Consider the following 26,790-nt stretch of genomic DNA (forward strand, 5'->3'; position numbering starts at 1 on the left):
AGCAGCTGCAGCAGCACTTTGCTCCCACTGCAGTGCTATGGATGGGCTAGGCAGAGAGTTTTATTGACACTTAGCAGTATTAACACCCTCATTTCATCTGAAGTTCACTCAGTGTAACTCATAGCTAGCTGAAACAGTCTGGACAACCTTCAGAATAAGCCAAGTGTGTAAGTTTGTGTCATTCCCCCAAGCTGGCAAATCTGAACAAGGAGATTTTGGGTGTAATGCACCATGCAGCAGATTTTTTGCAGTAGCATCAGAATCCAGAGAGATGAGTGACAGTAGTAATTACTTGCGCAGTAAAAGGCTTAAGTAAACCCCATGCAATCCCCAAGCCTGAAGTCAGGCTATCATCTAGCCCAGCTGCCTCCAATGTCAGCAGGACTCTAGTGCCAACCAGCACAAGAATCCTTACAATGCACAGCCTCCTTCCAGAGGTTGGCTGTGGGACGTTCGTAGCACCCTTGTGCTTTTACATCAACAGATAAAAACCAGCACAACACAAAGACAGCAAGTGATACTGAGGATGACAGCTATATTATTCCACTTGTTCCGTACCAGGACTGTGCAGTGCTGTCAAGTCTGGCACCTTCTGCTAGCACCAAACAAAACTTCACAGCCTTTATATTTCAAACACTTTGAAGCAGCTGTTCAGCAGTGAAATCTTTTCATGTGTAATTAGACCATTTTGGAGCTGTAAAGTGAGCATATTGATAATGAGGGCTTTACCTGTCATGATGAAGCACGTATGTTGTAGAAGCAATTGAGGATAATGTTAAGAGTGTGTAAAACAAGGGGAAAACATATATGCTCCTCAGTAATAAATGTTCTTTGGAATAGTCCTGGTTAGGAAATGATTTACCACTGATTATCTCATTATCAGATGCCAACACGGTGGGCAAAACCTATCTGCTAAGGGCTCCACAGATTGCATTCATCAGGTAACTGTGAAGCCAGTGGAACACGTCTGGGATTGTCCCAGGAGCAGACATTGCTCCTTCCTGATCATGAGCTGCTAGAGATGTCCCTGTGTGGGAGGGGAGGGTGCATGCTTAGAGCATCCAGGACAGAACAGCCTCAAGGCCACCCTAATTTATACCGTGACAAACCTCTGGACAGCACTGCCCTCAGATGAAGACTCAGGTGGTGTACAGACACCCTGGTCTGTACCAAACCGTGTCTCGATTTGTGCTGTGATGTGTTTCCCAGGTTCAGCTCTGGGAGCTGTAATCTCCAGCTACAAGGCTGTAGGGTATGTTCAAAGCTCTGGGCAGTATACACCTTTCTTTCCTTAGTGCAGTCAGTTACATTTTTAACACCACCATCCTACTTGTATTCCTGCATTAGCCTGGCACTCCCCCAAAACTGAGCTGTCAGCCAGAAAGAGCCCAACAGCTTGAGGCTTCAGACCTTGGAATGATTTTCTCTGGTGAGTTTTATTTATCTCTAAAGACAGGGAATACTGTAAGTTTCTCTAATAGGATCTTGATCCTATTTATTTTGGAGTTGCTGCAGCACCCTAATACCAGAGCAGCAGCCAGCAAGGCAGAGATGCTCTGCATTTGAAGCCACAGTACTTTGAAACACCCAGTATGATGTTCAGCTGTTGAAAAAGGATGTTTTGCTTCTTGAATCATGAGTCCTCATTATCACTCTCAAAAAGCTCACAGAAAGATGATCACCTTGAGAAAATAAGTCAAGCATAAAAATCTAAATATCCTCCCCAAACACACATGCGCACGCATCCACACTTGGGGTGAAATACCAAGTACCCACACTTGTTATGGTCTGGTTCCAGAGTTTCCACAATTTCCAGAGTCAAGCCATGCAGGTGTTTCAGACAGGGTCTTCAGTAATTTTCACATTGGACTAAATTTCAAGATACATGTACTTGCTTTTCTAACGTGCATTTAATATGTGCTAGCTTTTCTAATGTACATTTAATGTGTGCTATGCTACAAAGTGAAAAAAGGAGAATTCACCTGGGCCTTAGGCCAGGACACATGCGTCTCCTTGTATGTGGCAATAGCAAAAAATCTTAAATATTACACAAAACAGGCAGGGAAACATCTGCTGTGCCATGTCCGCAGCATCTATTTAGTGTCACCAAGGAGGAAAAGAAGAGCATGCACAAGATATTTTCCAAAGAGGAAAGCAATCAACCAAAGCAGAACAGCGCAAGACTAATAATCCAGCCAACTCACACTACAAAGCGCTAGCACGAAATAGCTACTATACAAATGACACTCCTTGCAGGGAAAATAATGAAATGTTTTATGCTAAAATGATGTTATCTGTTGCTGTGACTCACCACACAGTCCCATGCCTTGCAGCGCTCGCCTTTCCATGCTGTTGGACATGCATCCAGCTGCGCATCACCACTTCCCTGGCAAAAGATATTTCCTGTCAAAAAACGACTTTACCCTTAAACTTCCTAATGCTAGAGGTGTTTTGCAAATAACAACAGCCGGTCTTGGCTAGGTACAAGACAATCTCCCTGTAGCAGCCGGCCATCATCCCATACATGATTACTGAGCCCAACAGGAGCACCAACGGCCAGTTGGTCTGCAGCACTCAGAGGCTGAAATTAGACACTGTGGTAGGTTGACCCTGGCTGGATGCCAGGTGCCCACCAAAGCCGCTCTGTTGCTCCCCTCCTCAACTGGACAGGGGAGAGAATATATAATGAAAGGTTCACGGGTCAAGATAAGGACAGGGAGAGATCACTCACCAATTACCCTCATGAGCAAAACAGACTCGACTTGGGGAAATTAGTTTAATTAATTACCAATCAAATCAGAGTAGGGTAAGGAGAAATAAAAAACTAAATCTTAATATACCTTCCCCCCACCTCTCCCTTCTTCCTGGGCTCAACTTCACTCCTGATTTTCTCTATCTCCTCCCCCCCAGTGGCACAGGGGGACAGGGAATGGGGGTTGTGGTCAGTTCATCACACGTTTCTGCTGCTCCTTCCTTCTCAGAGGGAGGACTCCTCACACTCTTCCCCTGCTCCAGCGTGGGGTCCCTCCCACAGGAGACAGTCCTCCAGGAACTTCTCCAAAGTGAGTCCTTCCCACAGGCTGCAGTTCTTCGTGAACTGCTCCAGCATGGGTCCCTTCCACGGCATGCAGTCCTTCAGGAACACGCTGCTCCAGCATGGGTCCCCCGCAGGGTCACAAGTCCTGCCAGCAAACCTGCTCCAGCATGGGCTCCTCTCTCCACAGGGCCACAGGTCCTGCCTGGAGCCTGCTCCAGCACGGGCTTCCCACAGGGTCACAGCCTCCTTCGGGCATCCGCCTGCCCCGGCGTGGGGTCTTCCATGGGCTGCAGGTGGATATCTGCTCCACCGTGGACCTCCATGGGCTGCAGGGGCACAGCCTGCCTCACCATGGTCTTCCCTACAGGCTGCAGGGGAATCTCTGCTCCAGCAGCTGGACCACCTCCTCCCCATGCTTCTTCATTGACCTGGGTGTCTGCAGAGTTGTTCCTCTCACATGTTCTCACTCTTGTCTCTGGCTGCAGTTGCACAGGGTTTTTTTTTTCTCCCCCTTCTTAAATCTGTTATCTCAGAGGCACTACCACTGTCGCTGATGGGCTCAGCCTTGGCCAGTGGTGGGTCTGTCTTGGAGCCGGCTGGTATTGGCTCCGTGGGACATAGGGGAAGCTTCTAGCAGCTTCCTACAGAAGCCACCCCTGTAGCCCACCCCCGCGACGAAAACCTTACCATGCAAACCCAATACAGACACTAAAGGAAATGGACAGAAAAGCAGCACAGAGAGCTTGGGAGTTCCCAGTGTTAGTGCTGTTTGCCTTCTAGAATTACATGCTTCAACTCGCTTAAGCAGTTTTAAGTGTTTTTCCCCATTTGTTGGCACTAATTTTTTTTAATTTTTTTTTTCTTTTCTGTTAATAAATAGGTTTCTCCTTCCAGTCAGGCCTATGAGCAATTATGTTTCAACTTAAGTCTAACATGCCTTATTTATATCTTAGCGCTACACAAACCCTCTGGGGATGGCAATGAAGTTGGTTTATACACAGACCTTGTAATTCCATTTTCATGGCCAGTGATTCTAGTAAAATTCAGAGGTGAAACAACTATAGTGCACTGCTTTCCGCAGGAGGGAGAAGAGGTTTGGCAAGAAAGTAACTCAACAGTAAGAAAAAGTCAAAGGCCGTGACATCCGACTCCCTCCCCATGACACCGCATAAGGACACCGAATGCTTTTTCCCCCAGGAAGGCAAGTGACAACACGGGGAAGTCGGCGCACCCAGCGTTGCCGACACAGCCCGGCGACCCTCGGCACGGGCCAGGCTCCCGCACCCGCTCCGGGGATCGCTATACCGAGCCCGGCGGCCGCTCTCTCCCTCCCCGCCGACACTCATCATCAACCTCCGCCCGCAAACCAGCGGCCCGGCTGCATGCCCCGTCTCCCCCCGCCATACAGAGGGCGGCAAGGCGCTCGTCCGTACCCAGCACCCCGCCGCTGCCTGGCCCCTGAGGGGAGCTGCCGCCTCACGCCTCACGCCCCTCCCCCGTCTCCCCCCGCCCAACCGCCCGCCGCGCGACGCCGTTGCCAGGACAGGCGCACGGCGGCGCCCCGTTGCCACGGAGGCGGCGGGCGGCAACGGCGGGCGCGGCGAGAGCCGGCGCTGAGGCGGGAGGGGAGGGAAGAGAAGGGGAGCGGGGGGCGGATCCGGCCGCCCGCCGGGCTTTCGGGGCCCGTGGTTCTGCAGGTGGGTGCCTGACGGGTCCGGGTGCGGTCGGTGGGCAGCCGCAGGCCGCCGCCGCCGGGGCGGGTGAGGCGAGGCGAGGCGGGGCGGGACGGGGCGCTGCCTCCCCAGCTGCTGCTGAGGGGTTGGGGTAGAGCCGGCGGGTTGTGAAGGGTGAATCCAGCCTCGCAGCACGCCTGGGCAAGGAACGCAAGTGTAGGGCACTGCGTGTGATGCGGGCCCACCTGAGGGCGGCGGGGGGGCACGGCAGGAGCAGCACCAGAGGGCTGCTGTGCTTCAGATTTCTAAAAGAAACACTCCGCTCTAGACATCAGCACCCCCCCTTATGCCTGGCACCTCTCTCAGAGGAGGGCGGACTGGAAATTACCTCAGTTTGTCTTTCTGCATGATCAGACAAGCAAGTCCTCACAAGTATGGTGTGGGTCGACGCCAGCTCTTCAACATATTCCCTTTCCAGCAGTTTCTCTCCTGTTAAAGCCAGTCTCTTCTACAGGCCACCCATTCCTCTGTTGCAACCCCAGAAAAAGTCAACTAACACCAGATTTATCCTGTACATGGCTTCCCCAGGGCCCTGAGCACTTCAAGCTCTGTGGGAGTTTTTGCTCACCCTGTTCCTTGCTCCTGGGTGCAGCAGCACCTTATCACCAACTCCCCAGCAGTCCAGAGGCTTGCAGGGAGCCTGAGCTCTCCTCCTAGCTGAGGAGCAACATCCTCTCAGCCTCTGTCCCCCCAGGTGTTGCTCATACACCTGATTGCCAGGCGTTGGCTGGCCCCGAGGACTGCCTGCCGCTGGCCGCTTGGGCTCTATTACATTCCAGTTTGGATGAATGCTAAAGTGACTGGAAGTTGCAAGGCAAACCTAAGACAAAAGAATGCACATCTTTTGATCTAATCCAGCCATAACCTTGGGACTGTCTTTACAAGCACTCAGAACTGGGCCCAGTTTCCTGGAGGGCTGTATCTGGGCCGAGATCTCAACACGAGATTGAAACCTGCTCAGTTCAGACAGGAACCACCAGGGAAGTGACCATCACTCAGCACTAAGCTATGCCTCAGCCCAAGGCAAAGCATTTCTGGAGAGTTAGCATCAAGAAGGTCTGAAAGAGACAACCCAGCATTATAGGCTATTCATTATACTGGAATTCAGTTTTAGGAGGATTTTGCTGCATCATTGCTATTAAACATTAGTCACAGACAAAAAGCCAGTGCAATTATTTGTATAAAGCTGTAAATACAGTGTGGCACTGTTACTATATTGGTTTCTTTTATACTGGCATATAGGGCTCATGCTTATCTCTATGGCCAGTGTGCAAATGGATTAGATTTAGGAAGTGCTAAGCTATTTTCTCTCACTAAAGATAAAATACATGAAAATTTTGTTTACTGGTTTGTGAACAGTGATAAAAGGATGTTTTCAACTTGAAATGTTGAAACTGAAAAATGTTGAAAACTTTAAAAAAGGAGTCACAAGTGCTTCCAGCAGCAGTCAGGCACCAGGCTTTGACAGAGAGCCAGGGAGTGAAAGCACTGGCCACCAGACCTTCCCCCTCTATCCAATGTACTTCAATCACAGCTTGGAAAGCTTTCTGAGAAAACAAGAATCTGATTAAAATTATTTTCTTAATACGAGGTGTACTGGGAAAAGGATTAATCTGAATTTGAAATGAGTTCATGCTCTCAACGAAAACAATGATACAGGCTGGCAGAATGAAGGTCGCGATTCTGTTGATGTTTGTCAACAGATAAAATTGTTCCTAAGAAGATGTTACAAGCTTGGGATTTATGATTATAGCTTCATGAAGTCCTCCCCAGAGCATGACTGTCTCAAAGCCATGTTAACAATACCTCATTTTCCATTAAAAGATCTGTTACAGGTTGTGATAGTTACTTAATGAAAATTTGCAGGATGCTGTAGTTATATTTTCATTATGGAAGCCAGTTCCACTTGCTTGTAACTATACCTGACTCTGGGTAGAGTTTTCTATCCCACCTGTCTGTCTTTGACTCTGTTACTGGAGAAACTTCTAATGAAACTTGATCCGGTCACTTTCAAGAAATTTTGCAAAGAAATATTAACTGCCACAGTTAAAATATTATGGTTGTTTTCATGTAAATTGTTGGTTCTTAATGCTTTGAAGTGAAGACTTTAAACTTGGTAGGATCTCACTGGTGGTTGAATTGAGATAACAATATACTTCACCATTGTGATGAAAATAATTTCACTTATGTTTACGGAAATAATTTCGTTAAGGTGTGTGAAGTATTAAAAGAATATCATGATAAGCATCTCAAAAGCACCAGGAAAAACTGATCAGGCTAAATTGGGGCTAAAATTCTAATGGAGGGTAACACATTACCCTGTGAGCAAAAAGGAAAGTGTGCAGTAAGATATGCTGTCAATCTCATGTCCTGCATGATGCAAAGGTTGTAGGGAGTAAGTAATACCTAATTGTGTAGTTAAAATGATCATTGGACATATATACAGGGACATTGCAAGAATATTATGTGGTTTGTTGTTTTTCAACCCTATTCTGTGGTGTCTAACACATGCAGCACGCATCTGCCTTTCCCACCAGTGCTGCTGATTCTCTTGTTGCCTCTCAAAGCTGCTGCTGTTCCTGCGACAGCATGTGCCACTTGCGCTCCTGCCCCTTTGCTGTGTCACTGCTGTGGATGCTGGCAGGAACAAGAACATCAGTGATGGCAGGTGTTTACTTACAACTGGTAGTTGCTTGGGTGTGTAAGACGCTTTTTAGATTCAGACGTGCTTTGCAAGTGTGTCATCTTACCTGCTGGAAAACACAGCATTCTGGGACATGCTTATTCTGCATGCTTGTACTTCAGAGACTGAGTGTAATGTTTGTGCAAGAGGTAGCACTCGCACTGTTCTGAATCTCAAGGATAATCCATAAAATAAATCCAAATCCATATGCATTGAATATGATATCCATTTGTGCCTTCATCGATGTTACTAACAGATTTCTACCAACTGCAATGCTGCTCACGTTCTGTAGCATTACTAACCTATTTCCGTGGAGAATGTCATTTCTTCAGTGTTTGGAGCTTCAGGAGGGGAGAAAGAAGGGAAGAAAAGGCAAGTTTTGATCCTAAATGAGTTCCTGAAAAAATGCTGTGCAAAATCCAGGTGCGAATAATGAATAACAGTGGGAAGAAAGGGTGCAGTTTTTGGAAGTAAACCCAAGTTCCTTACTACTGCAGAGTGGTTGGAAACAGAACAAGACTATGAGAGAACATTTAAGCTTGTCAGCTCCATCTAAGTATCTTTAAAAACATTTATTTTGCTGAATTCCAGTGGTATAAGTACTGTAAGAGCCTTCCCTGTTGTACCTTCTTGCTGCTCCTCACCACAGCCCCTGCAGAGTTTACACCACTTCTTTCCCGGGCTCAGAAGCCAGGAAAAACTTCCTGTATTGAGGATTTGCTCAGAAATTACTTCCTAACATTTCAGGCTCTAAAAGCTAGACTCCATAGGGGTCTCTAGTTTTTGCTTCTACCAGAGCATTACCCAGAAGTAGCCTTTTTTCTCTGTTTTAAACTTTAGGACTAGAGTGCCACTATAGTTGTAAACCTTGTCACTAGAAAAAAAATCTGTGCATTTATTCCCTTTCACAGGACAATATGCCAGAAGAAGCACAACATGGTAGGGATGAGAATAAACAAGCCACAGGTGACAGATTTAAGTTATTGCTACTTAATGATTTCATCATGCAATGTAAGAATATACTTTGTGTATGATCAGAATGAGGGTTGTGCAAGACCTAAACAGAAAAGAATTTAGCATTTAAGCAATGTCATATTTAAATGGAGAAAGCCCCCAAACTCTGGGAGCAGCTGACCTATTCTGACCACTTTTCATTGCAAAGAGAAAGTCTTTGCATTTTAGTGCCCACTTAAACAATTCTGCAAGTGAGCAGCTTCTAATAATAATGCCATTGAAATAAAACATGGTGTAGAGCTGGTCAAAACTGTTAAAACAACAGTTTTTCTACCAAAACATGATAATTTTACAACATTTTTGCAATGCTCCGTAGACTAGAAAGGGCAGCTTTTAAGTGGCTCCGGGCATTGTATGGCCTTTCCCTACCTTTTCCTTACTCCTCTCCTGAAACACCTCTGCTATTTTAACTGTTACAGGAGAGGAGGGATCAGCGGCAGTCAGATGTGTCAGATGGTGTAACAGGGTTGTTTTGCACATAGCACCCGTCTCAGGGCTGCAGGTATCTTCAGGCAGCATGGCCAGATGCACAGGGAGAGTCCTAAGGAGCTTGTTTAGTGGGGGAAAACACAAGAGGGACGGACAGTTCTCAGAAATCTGTCAACAGTAAACTTGACCCCTGTGTCTGTTGTTTCAAAAATAGGCTGGCCACAGAATTTCAAAAGGAATGAAAGACAGTAGTTACAGAAATTACAACTGGCATGTTGTACCTGTGGTACAAAAGTTACTGCTCTTTATCTATTCCAAACATGATTAACCTTCATTCATTTTTTTTCTACTTTTCCTGCAGTTTTCTTTCAGGCTTCCTTTCCAGAATGGGAGATGTTGCCTCAAAAAGTCTGTTGGAATCGTGCATGCTTCTGCATCTCTCTTAAAACTCATATTTTCTTGGACATCCACAAAGCACCCAGCAGTAGCCAGGCAGATTGCTGAGTGGTGCCATTTACAGGCTATATTGCTAATAAAAAAACAACCAGAAAGCCCAAGTATTCCCTAACGGGATGCTGTTCCTCCACATTTTTTTATTGCATATCCTCTAAGCACACTGTTGTTTTTGGAGTACAGGCTGACCCAAGGCTGGCTGAAGCTGATAGGAAGCTTCCCATCCACTTAAGTGAGCTTCAGAAATGGTCCTTGCTTGGCCCTCCAGCCACAAGTGCTGAGACTAGCTAAAAGAGGCTAGAAAGCCTAAAAAAAAAATCAGAATTGAGGCAAATGCAAAGCTGGTTTTCTGCATGTCAGGACCCAGACTGGACAGACCAGGGAGTCGTGTTTAATTCGAAATTCCCTCAGGCTAAATTAAGGTGAAAGGACACCAAACGATCAGTTAAAGATTTTATTCATGACAGAAGCAAACTGAACTAGGGAGGTGTGGTAGTAGGTGGCAGGGTTTCTCGAACAGGAATTAGCACAGGACTACTTCTGTAAATTGTGTAACCATATACATCAATTCAGGGAATAAGGAGATCCCTCCCGTTGAGTCACGAGGTTCAGAGCAGACCCCCTTGCTTTCCAGACTCCTCCTCAGAGAAGGGTCTAGGGGCAGCTGGATCTACTCTTAGTCTATATCTTGAAACGGATGAGGTGTAGGGATTGTGGAAAAGGAGAAGGAAAGAGAGAAGAAGAAAGAGGAAAAGGAAGAGAGAAAGATTTCACCGGTCCTGGGTCTAGCGTTGGTTCAGTCAGCCGAGGTGTCCAGTCAGCCAAGGGGTCCAGTCCCGGTGGGCTTGCGCGCCTGGGGCTTCAGTTTGTGTCCTTTTATCATCCTTGCCCCTCCTTCGGGCAGGCACCCGAACTCGTCAGGTTAATGAGCAGTTTGTGAGCCTTTGGGCTTGGGGATCATTCGTAGAGTAACTTCTTCCCTGCAGACATGGCCATTGTTTGATCTTTGTATCAGAACAGGGAGCTGCGCACCCTCCAGCACGCCCTCCCCCTCCTGTTGCTGATATCTGAGCTGATGGGCTTTTCACCTTGGTTCCTTGCTGTGCAGGGTTTGTCTTTAAGCAGAACTTGCCCCACCACAATGTTTTGAGACATTAACTCTTTCAGTCTCTCACACTGCACTGCACTTTTCTCAAGAAGCATGTGTTGCAGCACCTGGGGGAACCTTTTTCCATGCCAGTGCCCCACTGTCTGCACCATTTTTTCCTCAAGGGTTTTGCTGCAGAGAAATGCAATTTACTCTTCCAGCAGGAAGTTCATGCATCAGCTACCAAAAAACAGAATGTGCTCAGGTACTGATGAGGTGATGCTAGTGTCAATTTTATGTTTCAGCAAGTGCAGAGGACACCGTGACTTGTGGGTTTTTTTCCCTTTGAAGTACAAAAATGACAGATGATCAGCCTCCCCCTTATGCTTCCAAGTAATTGTAGATTATAACAGTTCCTTGAATGGAAAGCAGTTACCTTACAGTTTCTTAACTTAATTTTCACCTTGAATGAGACTTCTTCAGAACAGCTTGAAGACTAGAAAGAACAATTTTTCACGGTGCTACATATGTTTATATAGTCTCTATATGTGCTGTATATACTAAACGAGATAAATTCATTCAAAGCTTATGCTCTGTCAAGTTAAAGTGGATAATTTCATGCCTTGAACATAGTTAGATTCTTGTTCTTATTGGCATGTAATTATAATCTCATCTCTGAGTCTACAAGCTTTCTTCTCTCCCTATACAGAAATTACTTCCTTGAAAGAAGCCATTTTTTATTATTCCAGGATGTTACCAGTAGATAACAGACTTCTAAACTTACAGATCTACAAACTTCTTCAGTGCATTCACCAGAAAGACAAGAAGCAAATAGAAAAGCTGGTCCAGAATGGATTCCCAAATCTCATTAATTTCACAGAGCCTATTGAAGGATATAGTGCCCTTCATTTGGCCTGCATTAAAAATGACACCAACATGTGCAGCTTCTTGCTGGAACAGGGAGCTCATCCAGATGTCCAGGACAAAATGGGACGTACTCCAGCAATGAAGGCAGCTGAGCTAGGCCATGAGATGGTTTTGGATTTATTAGCAAAAGCTAAAGCAGACATGACTGCTGTCGATAATGAAGGGAAAGGTAAGTAAAAGGAACCTTATCAGACCAGAAATACCATAAAATGACCCCTTGCTGTGTTACACACTTGCTACATATGTTGTGTCCAATCTGTAGAGAGGAACCATGGTTGAGGGTAATCCTTACAGCTCAACAGAAGCTATTGGCCATAAGAGCTTTGATGAAAATGAAAATAATTCTCCCTGAACAGTGTAGGGCTTTAAATCATAGATCTCTCCAGTACATAGCTGAAAGATAACTTGTGATTGAGAATCGTGTTCCTCCCATGACCTGTCACATATTAAATTCTGGTTTACTCCCCAAGTTCAAATGCCCTAAACTAGAAGTCTTTTTTGCGTGTATATGTATATACCCTAAGAGAAGTTAATGGGTCTCTATTGAAGGAGTTCGTCCATTCAGCTGTGAAGCTTACAGCCCAAGTAATCTTTCTAATAATTTAGTATTGCACCATATTCCCTGATGGTTTTCTTTGCAGGTGTTTTGTTTTACTGCATTTTACCTACAAGGCGGCACCACCACTGCACGCAAATTGCCTTGGATTATGGTGCAGATGTTAACAACTGTACTACTGATGGGAAGCCTGTATTTCTACAAGCCTGTGAGCAAGCTCATGATATTAAAGAAATATGTCTGAATTTCTTGGAAAGAGGAGCAAATCCCAATGCAAGAAACCCAGTATGAATATTTCTGTAACTAAAAACATTTATACAGGAGTTTAGAATAGTTACCAGATGACTAGAGTATATGACTGTCGTGGTTTAACCCCAGCCAGCAACTAAGCACCACGCAGCCGCTCACTCACTCCCCCACCCACCCAGTGGGATGGGGGAGAAAATCAGGAAAAGAGGTAAAACTCGTGGGTTGAGATAAGAACGGTTTAATAGAACAGAAAAGAAGAAACTAATAATGATAATGATAACACTAATAAAATGAAAACAGCAATAATGAAAGGATTGGAATGTACAAATGATGCGCAGTGCAATTGCTCATCACCCGCCGATCGACACCCAGCTAGTCCCCGAGCGGCAATTCCCCGCCCCCCACTCCCCAGTTCCTAAACTAGACGTGATGTCCCATGGTATGGAATACACCATTGGCCAGTTTGGGTCAGCTGCCCTGGCTGTATCCTGTGCCAACTTCTTGTGCCCCTCCAGCTTTCTCGCTGGCTGGGCATGAGAAGCTGAAAAATCCTTGACTTTAGACTAAACACTACTGAGCAACAACTGAAAACATCAGTGTTATCAACATTCTTCACATACTGAACTCAAAACATAGCACTGTACCAGCTACTAGGAAGACAGTTAACTCTATCCCAGCTGAAACCAGGACAATGACCTTAAATCCTCACATTAAAATAATAAAGCAGTGGCAAGTGCCTAACTCTGTGGCCATGCCTATTCCCTTTTCTTTACCACCCTTTTTTGTAGGAGCAGGGATTTAAGTCTTCTGCTTGAACCACGTATCCTGATTTAGATTTTTGTAGATTAGAGTGAAAGTATTTTACAAAAACAAAATGTAACTGGGCCAGCTCTTAGGAGTTGCAGTTCACTGTACTTCAGTGGAGCAATGCTGATTTGTACTTTGCCTGGATATGCCCTAAGGTTTTCAGAGTTGAAATAATATTCACTAAAAGGTGGGTCCAGCATGAAAAACCTGATGGAGAACCAAGGCAGGAACAAGGCATAAGAAACTCTTTTCTCTCTTTTGTATGCCTTAGTCATTTATTTGTTTACTTCCTCAATTTAACAAAGACCTGAAGGACTGAAGCTCTGTGCTGTTGATCAAGTCAAGGAGCTCAAGCTTTCCCTTAAAGCTACCCATGGCTCTTGCTGTGGTCCTAGTTTTGCAGTATCCTTCCTGGTTTGTAGTTATAGCAAAAACAATGTTTGGAAATCCTTATCTCATCTTCTCAGGCACGTGTCCGCTTCATGCACTCAGTGTACCTGCAGTATGAGAAACCTGCATTTTTTTGTAATATGATGGGCACATACCTGGTCACATAATGGGAATGGTTTGCTAGACCCAGAGAAAGACAGATACCGGGGAAGAACGTATGGTTCAGTGGAACAGATCCACAGCTCACTGCTCTCTTTACCCCTGTGTAGAGTGGCAAGTCAGATATTCTAAGTGTTGCTGTGGGCCAACATGTTAATAGCAGGTGATCCCTGATCCAAGATGTGCTCTGTTCTTGGGAAGGTCACCAGATCTACCAAAGTCAGCCATTATAAAGAAAATAGGTAATGCTAATCACAAACATACACTATTATGTAGAAAAAGAGGCAGCACTAATGTATTAGAATGTGAACTTTTCCTCTCAGAACAGTAGTGAAATTCCCCAGTTGCTCTGCAGCACTTCTCCAGCCATAGCTCCTTATGCTCTTTCATGGTAGAGGTGGTATTGTGTTAAATTTTGTAAACATGCATGAGAGCATGCACACAGAATAAGGAATTCCTTAACTAAGGAATTGATTTTCATGGGGACTATTCAGGGGATTCAAGTTACTAATGTACTTGAGTTGCTGGGATTTGACTACACATTTTAGCAGCATTACAACTAGATTCTTAAAGTTTACCTACAAGTGTCTTTGAAACTATTAGACTTGTGTCCTTTTTTTAATAATACCTAAAAAGGAGACTTTCAGTTTTATGCCACCTTGCAATTTTCGGATCATATTGTTCCAACCTGAATTACCGTATGAAACATTCTGAATTGCTTTCTTGCTACCTTGCAGGCTACGGGTCGCGCAGCCTTAATGGAAGCAGCAAGAGAAGGTGTTCTCGAGCTGGTGCGTGGTCTACTTGGGAGAGGAGTCGATGTTAACCTATTTGACCTTGAAAGACACAGCGCTGCACATTTTGCAGCCAAAGGTGGCTTTTTTGAGGTATCATCATTTGTGGTGCTAAAGCATTGTTGCAAAGCCAAGTCTGTGTTATTTTTTGTTGTTATTAGGGTTTGTTGTTGTTGCTGTATTTTTATTTTGAGTCCAGTATCTCAGCTGATCAAAGCATAATAATCAGCAGTCAAGAAGAGCTTCTTTTTAAGTATCAAATGGAATCCAGCAGTGATAGAATGTCTCTCATACTTGCAGAGCCTTTTTTGCCAAGGTACCTCTGAGTGTGTGTGCTAGTGTGGCTGGCTGAACAGCTCTAATGGAGAGCTTGTTTCTCTCAACGTGTAGCATGTCACTGCTGTGTAACATGGATGAAACATTACCCTTATAAAAAGGGCAGACGCAAACAGCTGCAGATAGGCACTTTCTTCCTTATTCCCCATATCATCTTCAAAGTATATAAAATGATGCAGTTTGATTGTGCATGCAGTGTCAGTTACTTTAAGACAGTGGCCTGCAGGAGGCTGGCAGGAGTGAAGATTGTCCTTGATGTCTACAACTGAACAAAGTTTCTATTTCCTGAGTTAAGTAAGCACAGTACTATAGAAAACTTGAACGTTACGTACACATTGATCAGCTGGGCATGGGAGAGAAGTTCACTATATAAACTGGGAATATATGATATTACATTTCTTTGTAAATCATTCTCACACTTCCCCTCCTTAAGAAACAGACAAGATTTTTGGTGGTACCTTGTTTTTTCTAGATTCTGAGGATTATTTCAGCTTACAATGGAGACTTGGGCCTGATTGCTATGAATGGTAACACACCACTTCATTACGCTGCAGAGGGAGGATTTGCAAATTGCTGCAAGTTTATAGGACAAAGAGGTACATTAAAAATAAGTTACTTTGCAACTGTCATGTATATTCTATTTCGGTGCTAAAGGAAAGATTTCATCTGGGCATCTATAGAATCATAGAATCGTTTAGGTTGGAAAAGACCTTTAAGATCATTGAGTCCAACAGTCAACGATGCCCACTAAACCATGTCCCGAAAGTGCCTTGTCTACACACTTTTTGAATACCTCCAGGGATGGTGACTCAACTGCTTCCCTGAGCAGCCTGTTCCAATGCCTGACAATCCTTTCAGTAAAGAAATTTTTCCTAATATCCAGTCTAAACCTCCCTTGCTGCAACTTGAGGCCATTTCCTCTCATCCTATCACCAGTCACCTGACAGAAGAGACCAACACCCACCTCACTACAACCCCCCTTCAGGTAGTTGTAGAGAGTGATAAGGTCTCCCCTCGGCCTCCTTTCCTCCAGACTAAACAACCCCAGTTCCCCCAGCCACTCCTCATAAGACTTGTGCTCCAGGCCCCTCACCAGCTTCGTTGCCCTTCTCTGGACATGCTCCAGCACCTCAATGTCTTTCCTGTAGTGAGGGGCCCAAAACTGAACACAGTACTCGAGGTGCGGCCTCACCGGTGCCAAGTACAGGGGAACAATCACCTCCCTGCTCCTGCTGGCCACACTATTTCTGATCCAGGCCAGGATGCCGTTGGCCGCCTTGGCCACCTGGGCACACTGCTGGCACATATTCAGCTGGCTGTCAACCAGCACCCCCAGGTCTTTTTCTGCTGGGCAGCTTTCCAGCTACTCTTCCCTATGAAGGATTTGACTCTCAAGTATCATGTGGCAAATGTAATTCTCATTAATAAGTGCCTAACATAGGGCATTATGACTTATTTCTACTCATGTGGCTGAGATAAAACATTTCTCAAAGAAAGCAGCAGAAACATCATAAGTTTGTATAACTTAGAATTGGACTGTATTAAGTGGTTCTGGTTTTAGTTGTTTTTAGATGTATAGTATTGAAACTTCCAACTGAAAGTTAATTTTTGGTTTGCTGATAATTTAAAAAAAAGATCTCTATATAGTCATGGGGAAAACTTCATGCCCATGGGTATTGAAACATACTCCAAAGCAGTTGTGATCATTTTCTTAGTCAGATGATCATAACACTTCAAGCTTTGATTCAAGAGGACCATGCAAAATCCTGTGTTCTGTTCTTGTGATTCAAACATTTAACTAGTGATCCATCACCAAACTGCAAGGTTGGGGTATAGAACATTGAGGGATATTTTAATCTTAGTTTGTTTCTTCTTAACCTTGCTCACCACTTCAAGTAAAAATGCAAAGTTTCTACTGAACTTCTGCCTTTCTATACATATTCATGAGTGGACAGATAAGTAAAGCATGGGTTGCCCAATGAATCTCCCTTTGGGAAACAAATACGGACACGTGACTAACCTTCCAGTCTGGGATCAATGATGCGGTTCCATCTAGTATCGCTATTTCTAGTTAAGGCAGTATAGAATTGTAGACCTGTGGCGATTAGTTGCATGTATATTACAAGTCTCTTCTATTACATAATTAGGAATTCCACTGCATTATCAGTGAAATTGTGTCCATATTTTTAGGCTGTGATCCTACATGGACAAACTTGTTAACAAAGACCCCAAGAGCTGTTGCCAAGGAAGGCGGTTTTAAAGCAGCAGCAGCAGAATTGCGTAAAATTGAAAATGCCTTTATAAAACAGTCCAAGCCTGGGGCAAAGGAGGACAACCCCCGCTGGGCACTGAGGCTGTACGACTGGTCCTTAGAGCACCAGGCTGCCCTCCGCAAGGAGTTTCAGGCCATTGACCAAGGAGATGGGACAGTGGCTAAAGATGATTTTATATCAGTTATTCAGAAGCAGTGTGCCTTTGTGGACATTGAACAAATACAAACTATTGCTGAAATGCACGGAGGATCTCACCCTGAGGGAATCAACACTGAAGAATTTTTTAAAGGCTCTAAATACCTGCAGAAAAGCTGTCTTATAACATCCTTTGGACCGAAAGGGAAGAAGGGGAAGAAAGGAAAGAAACAAAGAGGCAAAAGAGCCATCGCCATCCCTGTGCCAATCTGTGTTATCCCAAAGAACGCATGTCCGCGTAGGGAAGATGGCTTCCCTGTGTACATGATTGAGGCTATTCAGAACATTGCTGAGAGCTACCATTTTAACCGAGACCACCCATCTGCTCATCCTGTGCACGATGACCGTACCTGGTATATAGATGAGCCAAGGAAAATGTACATGAATATTAACTACCTTGTCAGAGCAGGAGACATTCTGTCTCTACAGAAAGCATTTGAGGAGGGTGTGCCAGTAGACATAAAAGATAAGTATTACAAAACACCTTTGATGGCTGCATGTGCAAGTGGGAACATAGATGTTGTGCAGTATCTTCTGGAAAAGGGGTAAGATAATTTCAGAGATTTGTTTTTAAATTGCTATTTTAGAAGGGCTTTGAAAAGCATAAATTTCCAGTAAACATTTGGATGCAACAGACTATGGTTTGGCTTTTATTTACGTAACATTTAGTATTAAATTTAGTTCCATAAGATCCTGAGTTACAGAGGGTTAATTTATTATTTTTCACATTTTAGTAACAGAGAAATAGAAACACCCAAGAGGTTCTCCACGTCTGAAATTTTTGGTGTCTGGGCTGCCAACATCTTGGTCAGATGCAGAGTACCTACACATCCAGTCTGTTGGAACTGCAATTAGTTCATACCCACGTCTCAAATAGTGCCTCCTCAAAACTGAACTCTCAAAATCGGATGAATGATTTTGGGGAAATCAGGCTCAAGTGACTTGCCTGAAATCATCAAGGCAATCCTGGACTTCCCTGTTCCACATGCCAGGGCCTTTGCATGCAAATGTTTTAAGGGGATAAGCATTCTAATCATTTTTCTCTGCAGCCTCAGCAGGCTGAGGCAGCAGGATTTACACCAGAAGCGCGTGCTGCTTTTTAGTCTGTTCCTCACTTTAGAAGTGCTTCAGCAATTTTGTAGCCTACAGACACACTCGTGAAAAATCTCAACGGCAGCTTAAAAATGAAAGCAATTTAAGAAAGATTCAGTCATACTTCTGTAATAGCATAATCTCTTTTATTGTCAGATTGCTGTAGTCCTACAGCCATTCACATAAACGCTTAAATGAACATTTTTCAAATATATTCACATTAGCTTTGTTCTCTATCTATAGCTAGAATTCATTTTAACATTCATTTCTCAGGATAAGTGGCTGTAGTCGTTGCTCCCGTTCCTGCAAAGACTTAACAGCACACGGATCTTTACACACCCTGGTAATTACACGGACATTCCTAGAGCATATGGAAAGCTGTGTAAATGTGTACATTCAGGTCTTCCAAAGATAAGGATGCAAGAGTTAGCAAATTAATCTCTACTGCTTTCGCCAAGCCTCACTAGACAGCACTGGAATCACATCTCATCTTATTTAACAGTTAGACCTAGAAATGGAGTAACTTAGTTTAAAAAAAAAATAGTACCAATTCTGAGATTTTTAAATTGACAGAAATCAGAAATGGAGAGGAAAGTTACCAGTACAGTGTTTAGCTTTGCATCTTTCAACAGCATGGACTTTCAGACACTTTCAGTTTGGCATGGGAGTTCAAATACTTTTTACAATATAACCTTTTCAGTATGGTATCACAAATCCATATCAAATAGAAACCAAAACATTTATCCAGAGCTATAGAAAATGCTGAGGTTTAAACATGAATTGGTGGTATCTACTTTCTATCTTGTTCCAGAAAGTCTCAGAAGTAAAGTAAATTTGGGCTAAAGGCAAATTCAATGCTTGATCAGGAGAAAATGCTGAAGAATTTTTAAGTCAGTGCTGTGTTGTCTCTGTTCCCTTAGATCAGTTTGTTTCTGATAGAATGAAGTTAGCAAAAAGGATTCAGGGGCAGACAGACTATCAGTACAGGCATGGAGGCTGGGTTGAGAGTGAAAGCGGAATAACTGGAACCACTTAGTTTAATGAGAAATATAAAGGAAATTAAAACTGCATATGAATAAACCATAATGGCTAAGCAACTCAACGGTAACAAAGTTAAAACTGGTAGGTTGGGGGAATTTACTGTGTTAACATCTCACCAAAGGCAGAGTTCTGAAAAGATTAAAAATTTAAACAGGAAAAGAAAAACAGATAAATCTGTTCTTTTGGTCAAGTTAAATATTAACCATCTGATCTGAAGAGCAAAAAAGCTATCCCTGGAAGCAGCTTCCTTCATAATCTTTCTTCCTTCTCCCTCCCTCCATGTCTTTTGGGAAGACATCAGCTCTTTGTCCCTAGAGTAAATGGGACCGTGACCTCTAGGCTGTCTTAAATACACTGCAAAGTAATTCACTCTGCTTGAATACTAGGGAATCTCCTCATGAGGTTTTGACCCCTTCTGAACCCATGCATGGCATATGTGGGAGATGGCAGATCTGGGCATGGTCTGTGCTTTCTTCAAAGATATGAGGGAACCATATTTCTTCCCTTTTAACACCATCAAGGGGCTCTAGTGGCTCTTGTTCCCCAAGCCTTGCTTTTGCATCACTCCAGCCCAAAAGCTCCCAAGGCAGCCAGTTGCTAAAGGACTGATAATGCTTTTCCCCTCAGCTTCATCCGAAGGCAGTGCATTGCAAATATCTCCCCCAAACTAGCCCTTGCATCCTCCAGAACATGCCAGTTTTAACTTGGGAGCAGAAATGGATCTAGTCCAGTGGCACAGTGGCTGAAAAAGTTTTAAATGCTCAGATTATATGAGATAGACCTTCTCTAACTCATTTGTAAATTGGACAGTAGGCAATTTTGCCATGGGTTTTAGAGCACCTGTTCTTGGCCCAGAAGCATTCTTTTTTCAATTCCTTAATCTGCTTCTTGCCGTTCTCAGTGAAGCTGGAGCACAAACACTGGCAGCATTTTACAGGACTTACCTGTTTGAATGCCTATTTTTCTCTGCACCTGTGAAAACCTCCATGTAGAAAACACTGTGTTGGCTTAGAGAGGGATATGATCACCACCCAGGCACACCCTTACAATTAATATATAGCTTGTCATGGAATATCAGATACTAAAATGGTTTCAGAGTAGCAGTAGCAATATGAAAATATTTATTTACATTGACTATGCCATTGCAGCAGGCAGTTAATGTTGATTGTACTTGGAGCTGTGGATGTTACCATATCTAGTAGCTAGCTTCATCTGCCACGGCTCTTCTTAACTCTTTTGTAGGGCTGATGTAAACGCAACAGACAATTTCATGTGGACTCCTCTCCACCACGCTTGCTATAACGGACACATAGATGTTGCTGAACTGATAGTGAAGGCTGGAGCGGCAGTGGATGCACCTGCAATAGGCAATGCAACCCCACTAATGAGAGCCATTGAGATCTGCAGATTGGATATAGTCTGTTTTTTAATCAGTGCGGGTGCTGACATCCAAATGACAAACAGCAATGGTAAATATCAATGTCTCCCCAAAAGGAGAGGCCTATTTCCTTATGAGTATACATGTTTTATTAAAAAACCTAAGCTCTTGGAACACTTCGAGAAGTGTTCTGAATTTATGATTGCTGTCAGGATCGGGATGAAAGTAAGAGTTAGGTTCAATTAGTTTTCTACAGTATGGAGTCACTATTCTAAGGACTCAGCTTTCCTGGGGTTTATGCATCTAGAAAATAAAGTAACATGATTAATTACATGATTAAGGAGGCTATTGCCCCTCACAGGATAAATACAGAGTTATAAGTGTCTTTAATGAAAAAAAATTCTAGCTAGTTATTAACCTTATTTAATGGAAAATTAGATTTTAGTTGTGGCCAGTGTGTACTCTGCTACCATTTAAATCCCTTATTTTTATGCACAGGCAGCGCTGGTTAAAAAAAATTTCTTGCTGCTTAGCACATAAATATTACTCCCTAAGAAAAAAAAAAATTGATTTAACAGAAAAACAAATCTGAACTGATATTGAAGTGTTATTTGCTTGCAGCAGATCCCTCATTCAGTATTATTTCCTCTATATTCAGAGTAATTTAAATAGTTGACATTTATCACATTTTAAGCCCTTGCTGTAACATAGGAAGCAATATTGCTGTGTAACAAGACTTCCCTTCCCAAAATGCCTTACAGGCGAAACCCTGCCTGTAGAAGGGATGTGTATTCTCCATTTCTGTTGCCATATGAAGTTCCAATTCACATGGCAATTTAGTCTCGCAACTACTTTACAGCCACAGGGTCTCACCTCATAAGATCCAGGGGAGTTTTTCCTTTCTTAGGCACTGAAGGTGTTCAGCACTATTTAAACCACAGGGCTTTCCCTTGATTCCTTGCCAGCCACAGAGCAGGCACTGGAAGAGGTAGATACCTACAATAACTTGCCCTACATTCCTAACCTTGTACTATGCTGGCCATCTCCTAGTGCTAAATGCTTGCAGCTCTCGAAGATCAAAATTACAGCCTACATGACCAGTATATTAAGCTGCAAATGTCAGGACATTAAGAGCAAAGCAACCACTCCAAGAATTCCTGCAATATTTGGTGTCAAGGCTTGTTTCTGCAAGCAGTGCTGATGACTGCCAGTTGTCACACCAATGTCAGGCACGCTGCTGGCACACTGAATGGTTAATAAAAGAGAGGCCTAATTAAATTCAGTTGACTGTAGTGTCATTGTCCAGTTGCAATAACAATTGCCATTTTCATGGCTTATAAAGGTATTTGTTTTTTTAAATACAGGAAGGAATGCTCTTGATATTGCTAAAGTATTTGCAGATTCTAGAATAATTGATCTGCTCCAAAATAAACTGGAAAATTTGCCAAAATCACCAGAAAAAAAAGCAGAGAAAGTTGTGAAGCCAAAGTCACCTTCTACACTGATGCCTGTAGAGGTACAAGCCATGAAAAAAGAGGTATGAGAGATGGTAACAAAGGATTGATTTGCAAATAGTTAGTAGAGTGCTTGCTTCTTTCATTTATTTGCCATCCATGTCTCTCTACAGCTATAAATCAGGCAGTTTTGTTAAAGTGAGTCTTTTCAGAAGCCAGTACTAGTACTTGTTCATCGGTTGAAATTTTAGCTTGTTAATTATATGAACTTCAGTTTATGATCATCTAGCTCTGTTGTGATAAATACTGAAAAACTGGTAACCGTAATTTCTTAAAGGGAGCAGCTGTTTCTTCACAGGATAAGACCAAGGCCCTTCGAATTAGTAGAAAGGTCTTTTTATTCTGCTAATCCAACTCACTGAGGTGATATCAGGCTTGCTGACTTCTCATTTCCCAGGTTGTCTCACATCCTTCCTCTTCTACTGTTGGCCAAGTCCTGATTCTCAAATCCCACACTGATGTTTGGCCATTGTACTTCTGAATGCCTTTCCTGCACCCCTGGGAGCCTCGAGTACCTCACCATTGCCCTAGTTCCCAAGCTGACATCAGCATTCGTGACCACATCCTGGTTGTCTTATTGGGGATGAGATCTTCCTGATTTACCAGCAGTACTTGTTAGTCAGACCCGAGATGCTCTTAAGAAAGAAAATGCAGTTGTATCTGCATTGCTGGAAGTGTCCGTCAGCAGCCCTGCCCCGGACGGTGTAGTAAATATGTCCAGTAGCCACTGGTCAGTTTCCCCCTTTCAAAAATGTTTTGTATGTCAGGGATAGTATAGGACTTTCATAGGCAGGACGAGGACAGCCTTAGGTGCTTATTTATTCACTTCCTGGCACAGGATGGAATCACCTGCGGTACTAGGCAATTGTCTTGTGAGTCTTAAAGAGCAGTTAATGTTTTAGCGTCCAAGGAGAGTCATCCTCTACCTTTTAAAAGGTTTCCCCTCACAATTTTTGGTTATAAAAAAAACCCGCAAACAACCAGATTTAATAAAAACAGATTCTGAACAGAAAAAGAAAAACACACTGACAGTAAATAGATGGGAAAAGAAGTATCAGAAAGTGCAGGATGTGTGCCTTGCTTCCGAACGTGATATATTTGTATAACTGATAACATCTTCTCTTTCAGACTTCACAGGTATCTCTGCCAGCTGTAGAAAAATCCATTCTTGAAAAGACAACACATTCTCTTAAGGACAGTGTTATTTATCTGAACTCTTTGATAACCAGTGGTGCTACCAAGAAAGATGACATCGCATTTAAACCCAGAAAAGTATGTACAGTAGCAAAACATGAGCTCAGTGTCACGTTCATTTAAAGCTAGATCTTGCTGTAGATCAAAAACCAGAACAATCTGATGAAATGACTTCACAATTCAACTAGCTTATAGATGATGTGACACAGGCTAGAGAGATTGCCACAAAACAACAGTAAAGAGCTCATATATATGGGTATATGTATTATATATAGTATATACACATATATTTATATAAAACGAATTGTCATGGAAATCAAGTTCTTATCAGGTTTTAAAATAGGATTAAAGTGGACCTGCAGCAAAATACAAATGCCACTACGTTGATGGTATGGATTTTTACATTCCCACACTTAAAGAATAGGAGTCCTTGTGCATGGGATCAGCACCAACTTCTAACTTGCCTTCTCAGTTAGTTATCACATGATTACTTATGTCAGTGACAGTTACTGAACTAAATGGATCACAGTACACTAAATATCTACTTTCTAGAGTTATAATACTGGAAATACAATTTTTGTATCAGGGACTTGTTAATACTCATTCACAAATAACTGAGAAACAGAAAAAGATTATCACAGAGAAGTAATTTTTAAAATATTTTTCTTTCTTCTTAAAAAGGAAAAGAAAACCATTGCTGACAGAGAAGTTTTATTTGGAGTTTGTTTACCATTTCCCTAACCCTGATTTGTGCTACTTTCTGCCGTGGTCTCAGGGGAATAAGGCTACATTGCCAGTGACTCTACAGCTAATTACTATTTTCCACTCTGAGGATCTTGGGCCCGAGTCAGTCATTCTAAACAATTAGCTTTGGATCTTCTTTCCCACATTATCCCTAGTCTGAGCCCATGGCATGTTATAGATTGGAAGTGACAACAAAAGAATGCTCTGCTTATATGTACACAAATCATTGTGGTATCTTCCACTGGGAGGCTGCACTAGTTTTTGTCTGTGTCTCAGGATGGAAAGGAGTGCTAGAACATAGCTGCGTTTGGCTAACAGTATCTTCTTAATGCTTCAGTTGTGGAAGTCATGTCCAAATTAACTACAAATACCTTTGTTTTGTAGATTTGGGCCCCTGAAGCTGCAACAGAGGAGCTAATAAGAAAGCAAGAATTGCTCCGTGAACGCTTTACTCTTGATGACCACTCAGAAAGCTTCACGAGCCCCTTTAATAGAAAAGTTATGGAATAAGGACACCAGCTGGAAGAAGCTACTTCAGCACGTATTTTGAGGGGACAAAGATCAAAAAAGGCTACTCCTCTGTAAGGAAGGAATCATGCAGTGCTCAGTAAATGTAACTCAGTTGTGGCAAAAAAAAAAGTAGCAAGTTTTTCCTCTGTAGATTATGTTGCTTACACACAATCTTTTGTTAAGGGCTTTGTCTGGAAAAAGGTTTCCAAGTCTTGGTGCTGGCTCAGTGTGCTTCATGGATTGGCCGCTCTTGTGACACATACATCCTTTGTCTTCAGAAAGGTATGGCTTTATGAGGCTATTTTTCACCCCAGCAAAAAACTTCTTCCTGGAAGATATGTTACCCTTTCTACTAAAAGGGTGTTAAATATAAAGACATGAAGATAGCATTCAGTAATTAAGACAACAATGTACTTGGTTGTCTGCAGAGACAACAGAAAGTACAGAATTTACAACCAGGACTACTACTGTCTAGTGTACTGCTTTCATGTTCTCCCATACACTTGCAAGAGTGCACAAGCCTTTCTCCTCACTTACTGAGGATGTATTCCCCAACTGCAGTGTTGCAAAGTTGTTATCGAGATCTTCAGATATTTTCAGCAGACTTGGAAAACATTCAGAGATTTTGTGAGTGCAGGTTCTTGTATTAACAGCTTCATCCACAGCTAATCCAAATCAGTGCTTGCCCCTACAACAGTGAAGTCAACAGGTATTGCCCCCGCTATTTTAATGAGTTCTTCAGTCAGGAAGGAATTGGTGTCTTAGAATTAAACTGACCAGGCTGTGGTAATGAATAAAAGTTCATTTTAGGAAGTGTATAATGTCAAGATTCATGTGATAGGAGCAGGCCAAAACAGCATGGGTTCTGCTGAGGGACTCTGCTCCTCTGGAATCCTGTTGAGTATGTCTGCAAAATAGTTGGCAGCACAAAAGTGAGTCCAATTGGGAGCTTCAAAAAGGCAGTTACAGGTGAGAAGTTTTGGGTAAGCAGAGGCTGGAAATGCTGGGATTGTTTAGCTTAGAGAGGAAATAAGTGGGAGGGAATGCCATAAAATATATCTAAAGAAGCAAAAAGTGTGGAGAAGTGAATTGAAACCTCCTATCTGTTCTTTCACAGGATACAAGAACATTCAGACTACAGGGAAAAAAAAAAAAAAGAAAACAGCACACATTAAATACTGTACAATGTATAAATAGCCTGTGGAACCCTCCAGCCCAATTATCCTTGGAAACTTAAAGAAATATTTACATAGCTTGTGAGAAGATTCTAGTTAACTAACACATAAGGGATAAAAATCCCTTGTGTTTCAGGACCTCAGCTAATTACTGTTGGCATATGATAGTTTTCTAGCAATGCAGTTCACTTCCCAATTGTCCACTGTGGTGATGTGTGTGTCCCTTAGGAGAGAAGATGACACTAGCCTAGACAGACACTGTAAATTAAATCAGCTTCTGGTTTGATAGTACCCATTCTTCAAATTTATTTTAATGTTGTGACACTTCAAGAGCTGTCTGGCTCAAGACTACAGCTACTTTTGAAAATTTGTTTTCAAACACACTCTTCCTTTTTTTGAACTGCAAATCTTGAACTCTGGAATCTGAGCTTCAAACTGGGTTCTCTCCTTCTGGTTCATCATTTCTTGTAATGAGAACCAAGTTTTGCCCATGCTGATGTGTGTGATACAGCATTTCCATGCCTGGATTTGCCTAGGTATGAAGAGAGCAGAGTAGAAGATTGTTGGGGAAAGCCTGCGTGGTCACGTTCTTAAAGACTGCCTGCATGCACTGCCTGCATGACGCTGCATGCAGTGATCCCTTTATAACTCTAGCTGCACTTCTAAATGCAAATGTGATATTTAGTAGCAACCAAGACAAATGCAAAGTAGATATATCTAGTGAGATACAACTTTCAGATACCACTACTGAACATATTGTTTGTATGAATGTGGTTGTGCACAAGTAGCTTATGACAAGTTGCTTACATTGAGAAAATACCCTGATATGTTTAACATTTTAATAGTTCTGTATAAAGAAAGACTTTACAGGCAAGTGAGATAGCATTTCAAATATCAGCTGTCTTGGAATTCTTAATATCAGCATATCATCTTTGCCTGTCAGCATAAAACTTCTGCTGGCTGCAGATGATTGTAAATAACAAAAATAACAGTGTCAAAGTTAGTCATAGAAGGCAGTGC

The 26,790-nt window shown here is 42.9% G+C and overlaps 1 protein-coding gene across 3 annotated transcripts; it reads left to right on the forward strand.

Annotated features, from left to right (window-relative positions):
- The first annotated feature begins 4,699 nt into the window (after positions 1-4,699).
- On the forward strand, positions 4,700-24,821 carry ANKEF1 (ankyrin repeat and EF-hand domain containing 1). Of its 3 annotated transcripts, none has more exons than XM_052784080.1 (10): positions 4,700-4,734; positions 11,146-11,532; positions 12,005-12,204; positions 14,262-14,411; positions 15,127-15,250; positions 16,845-17,667; positions 20,498-20,724; positions 21,998-22,170; positions 23,276-23,419; positions 24,470-24,821. In XM_052784080.1, the coding sequence occupies exons 2-10, from the start codon at positions 11,187-11,189 to the stop codon at positions 24,593-24,595; spliced, it is 2,313 nt and encodes a 770-aa protein (XP_052640040.1). In that variant the 5' UTR covers positions 4,700-4,734; positions 11,146-11,186; the 3' UTR covers positions 24,596-24,821. The 3 variants fall into 3 exon arrangements, with proteins under 3 accessions (XP_052640040.1, XP_052640042.1, XP_052640041.1); XM_052784082.1 differs by lacking the exon at positions 4,700-4,734 and adding an exon at positions 6,912-7,438; XM_052784081.1 differs by lacking the exons at positions 4,700-4,734; positions 12,005-12,204 and having other exon boundaries at positions 11,400-11,532.
- The last annotated feature ends 1,969 nt before the right edge of the window (positions 24,822-26,790 follow it).

Source organism: Harpia harpyja, chromosome 4 (genome assembly GCF_026419915.1).
Source record: "Harpia harpyja isolate bHarHar1 chromosome 4, bHarHar1 primary haplotype, whole genome shotgun sequence".
NCBI classification, from domain to species: domain Eukaryota; kingdom Metazoa; phylum Chordata; class Aves; order Accipitriformes; family Accipitridae; genus Harpia; species Harpia harpyja.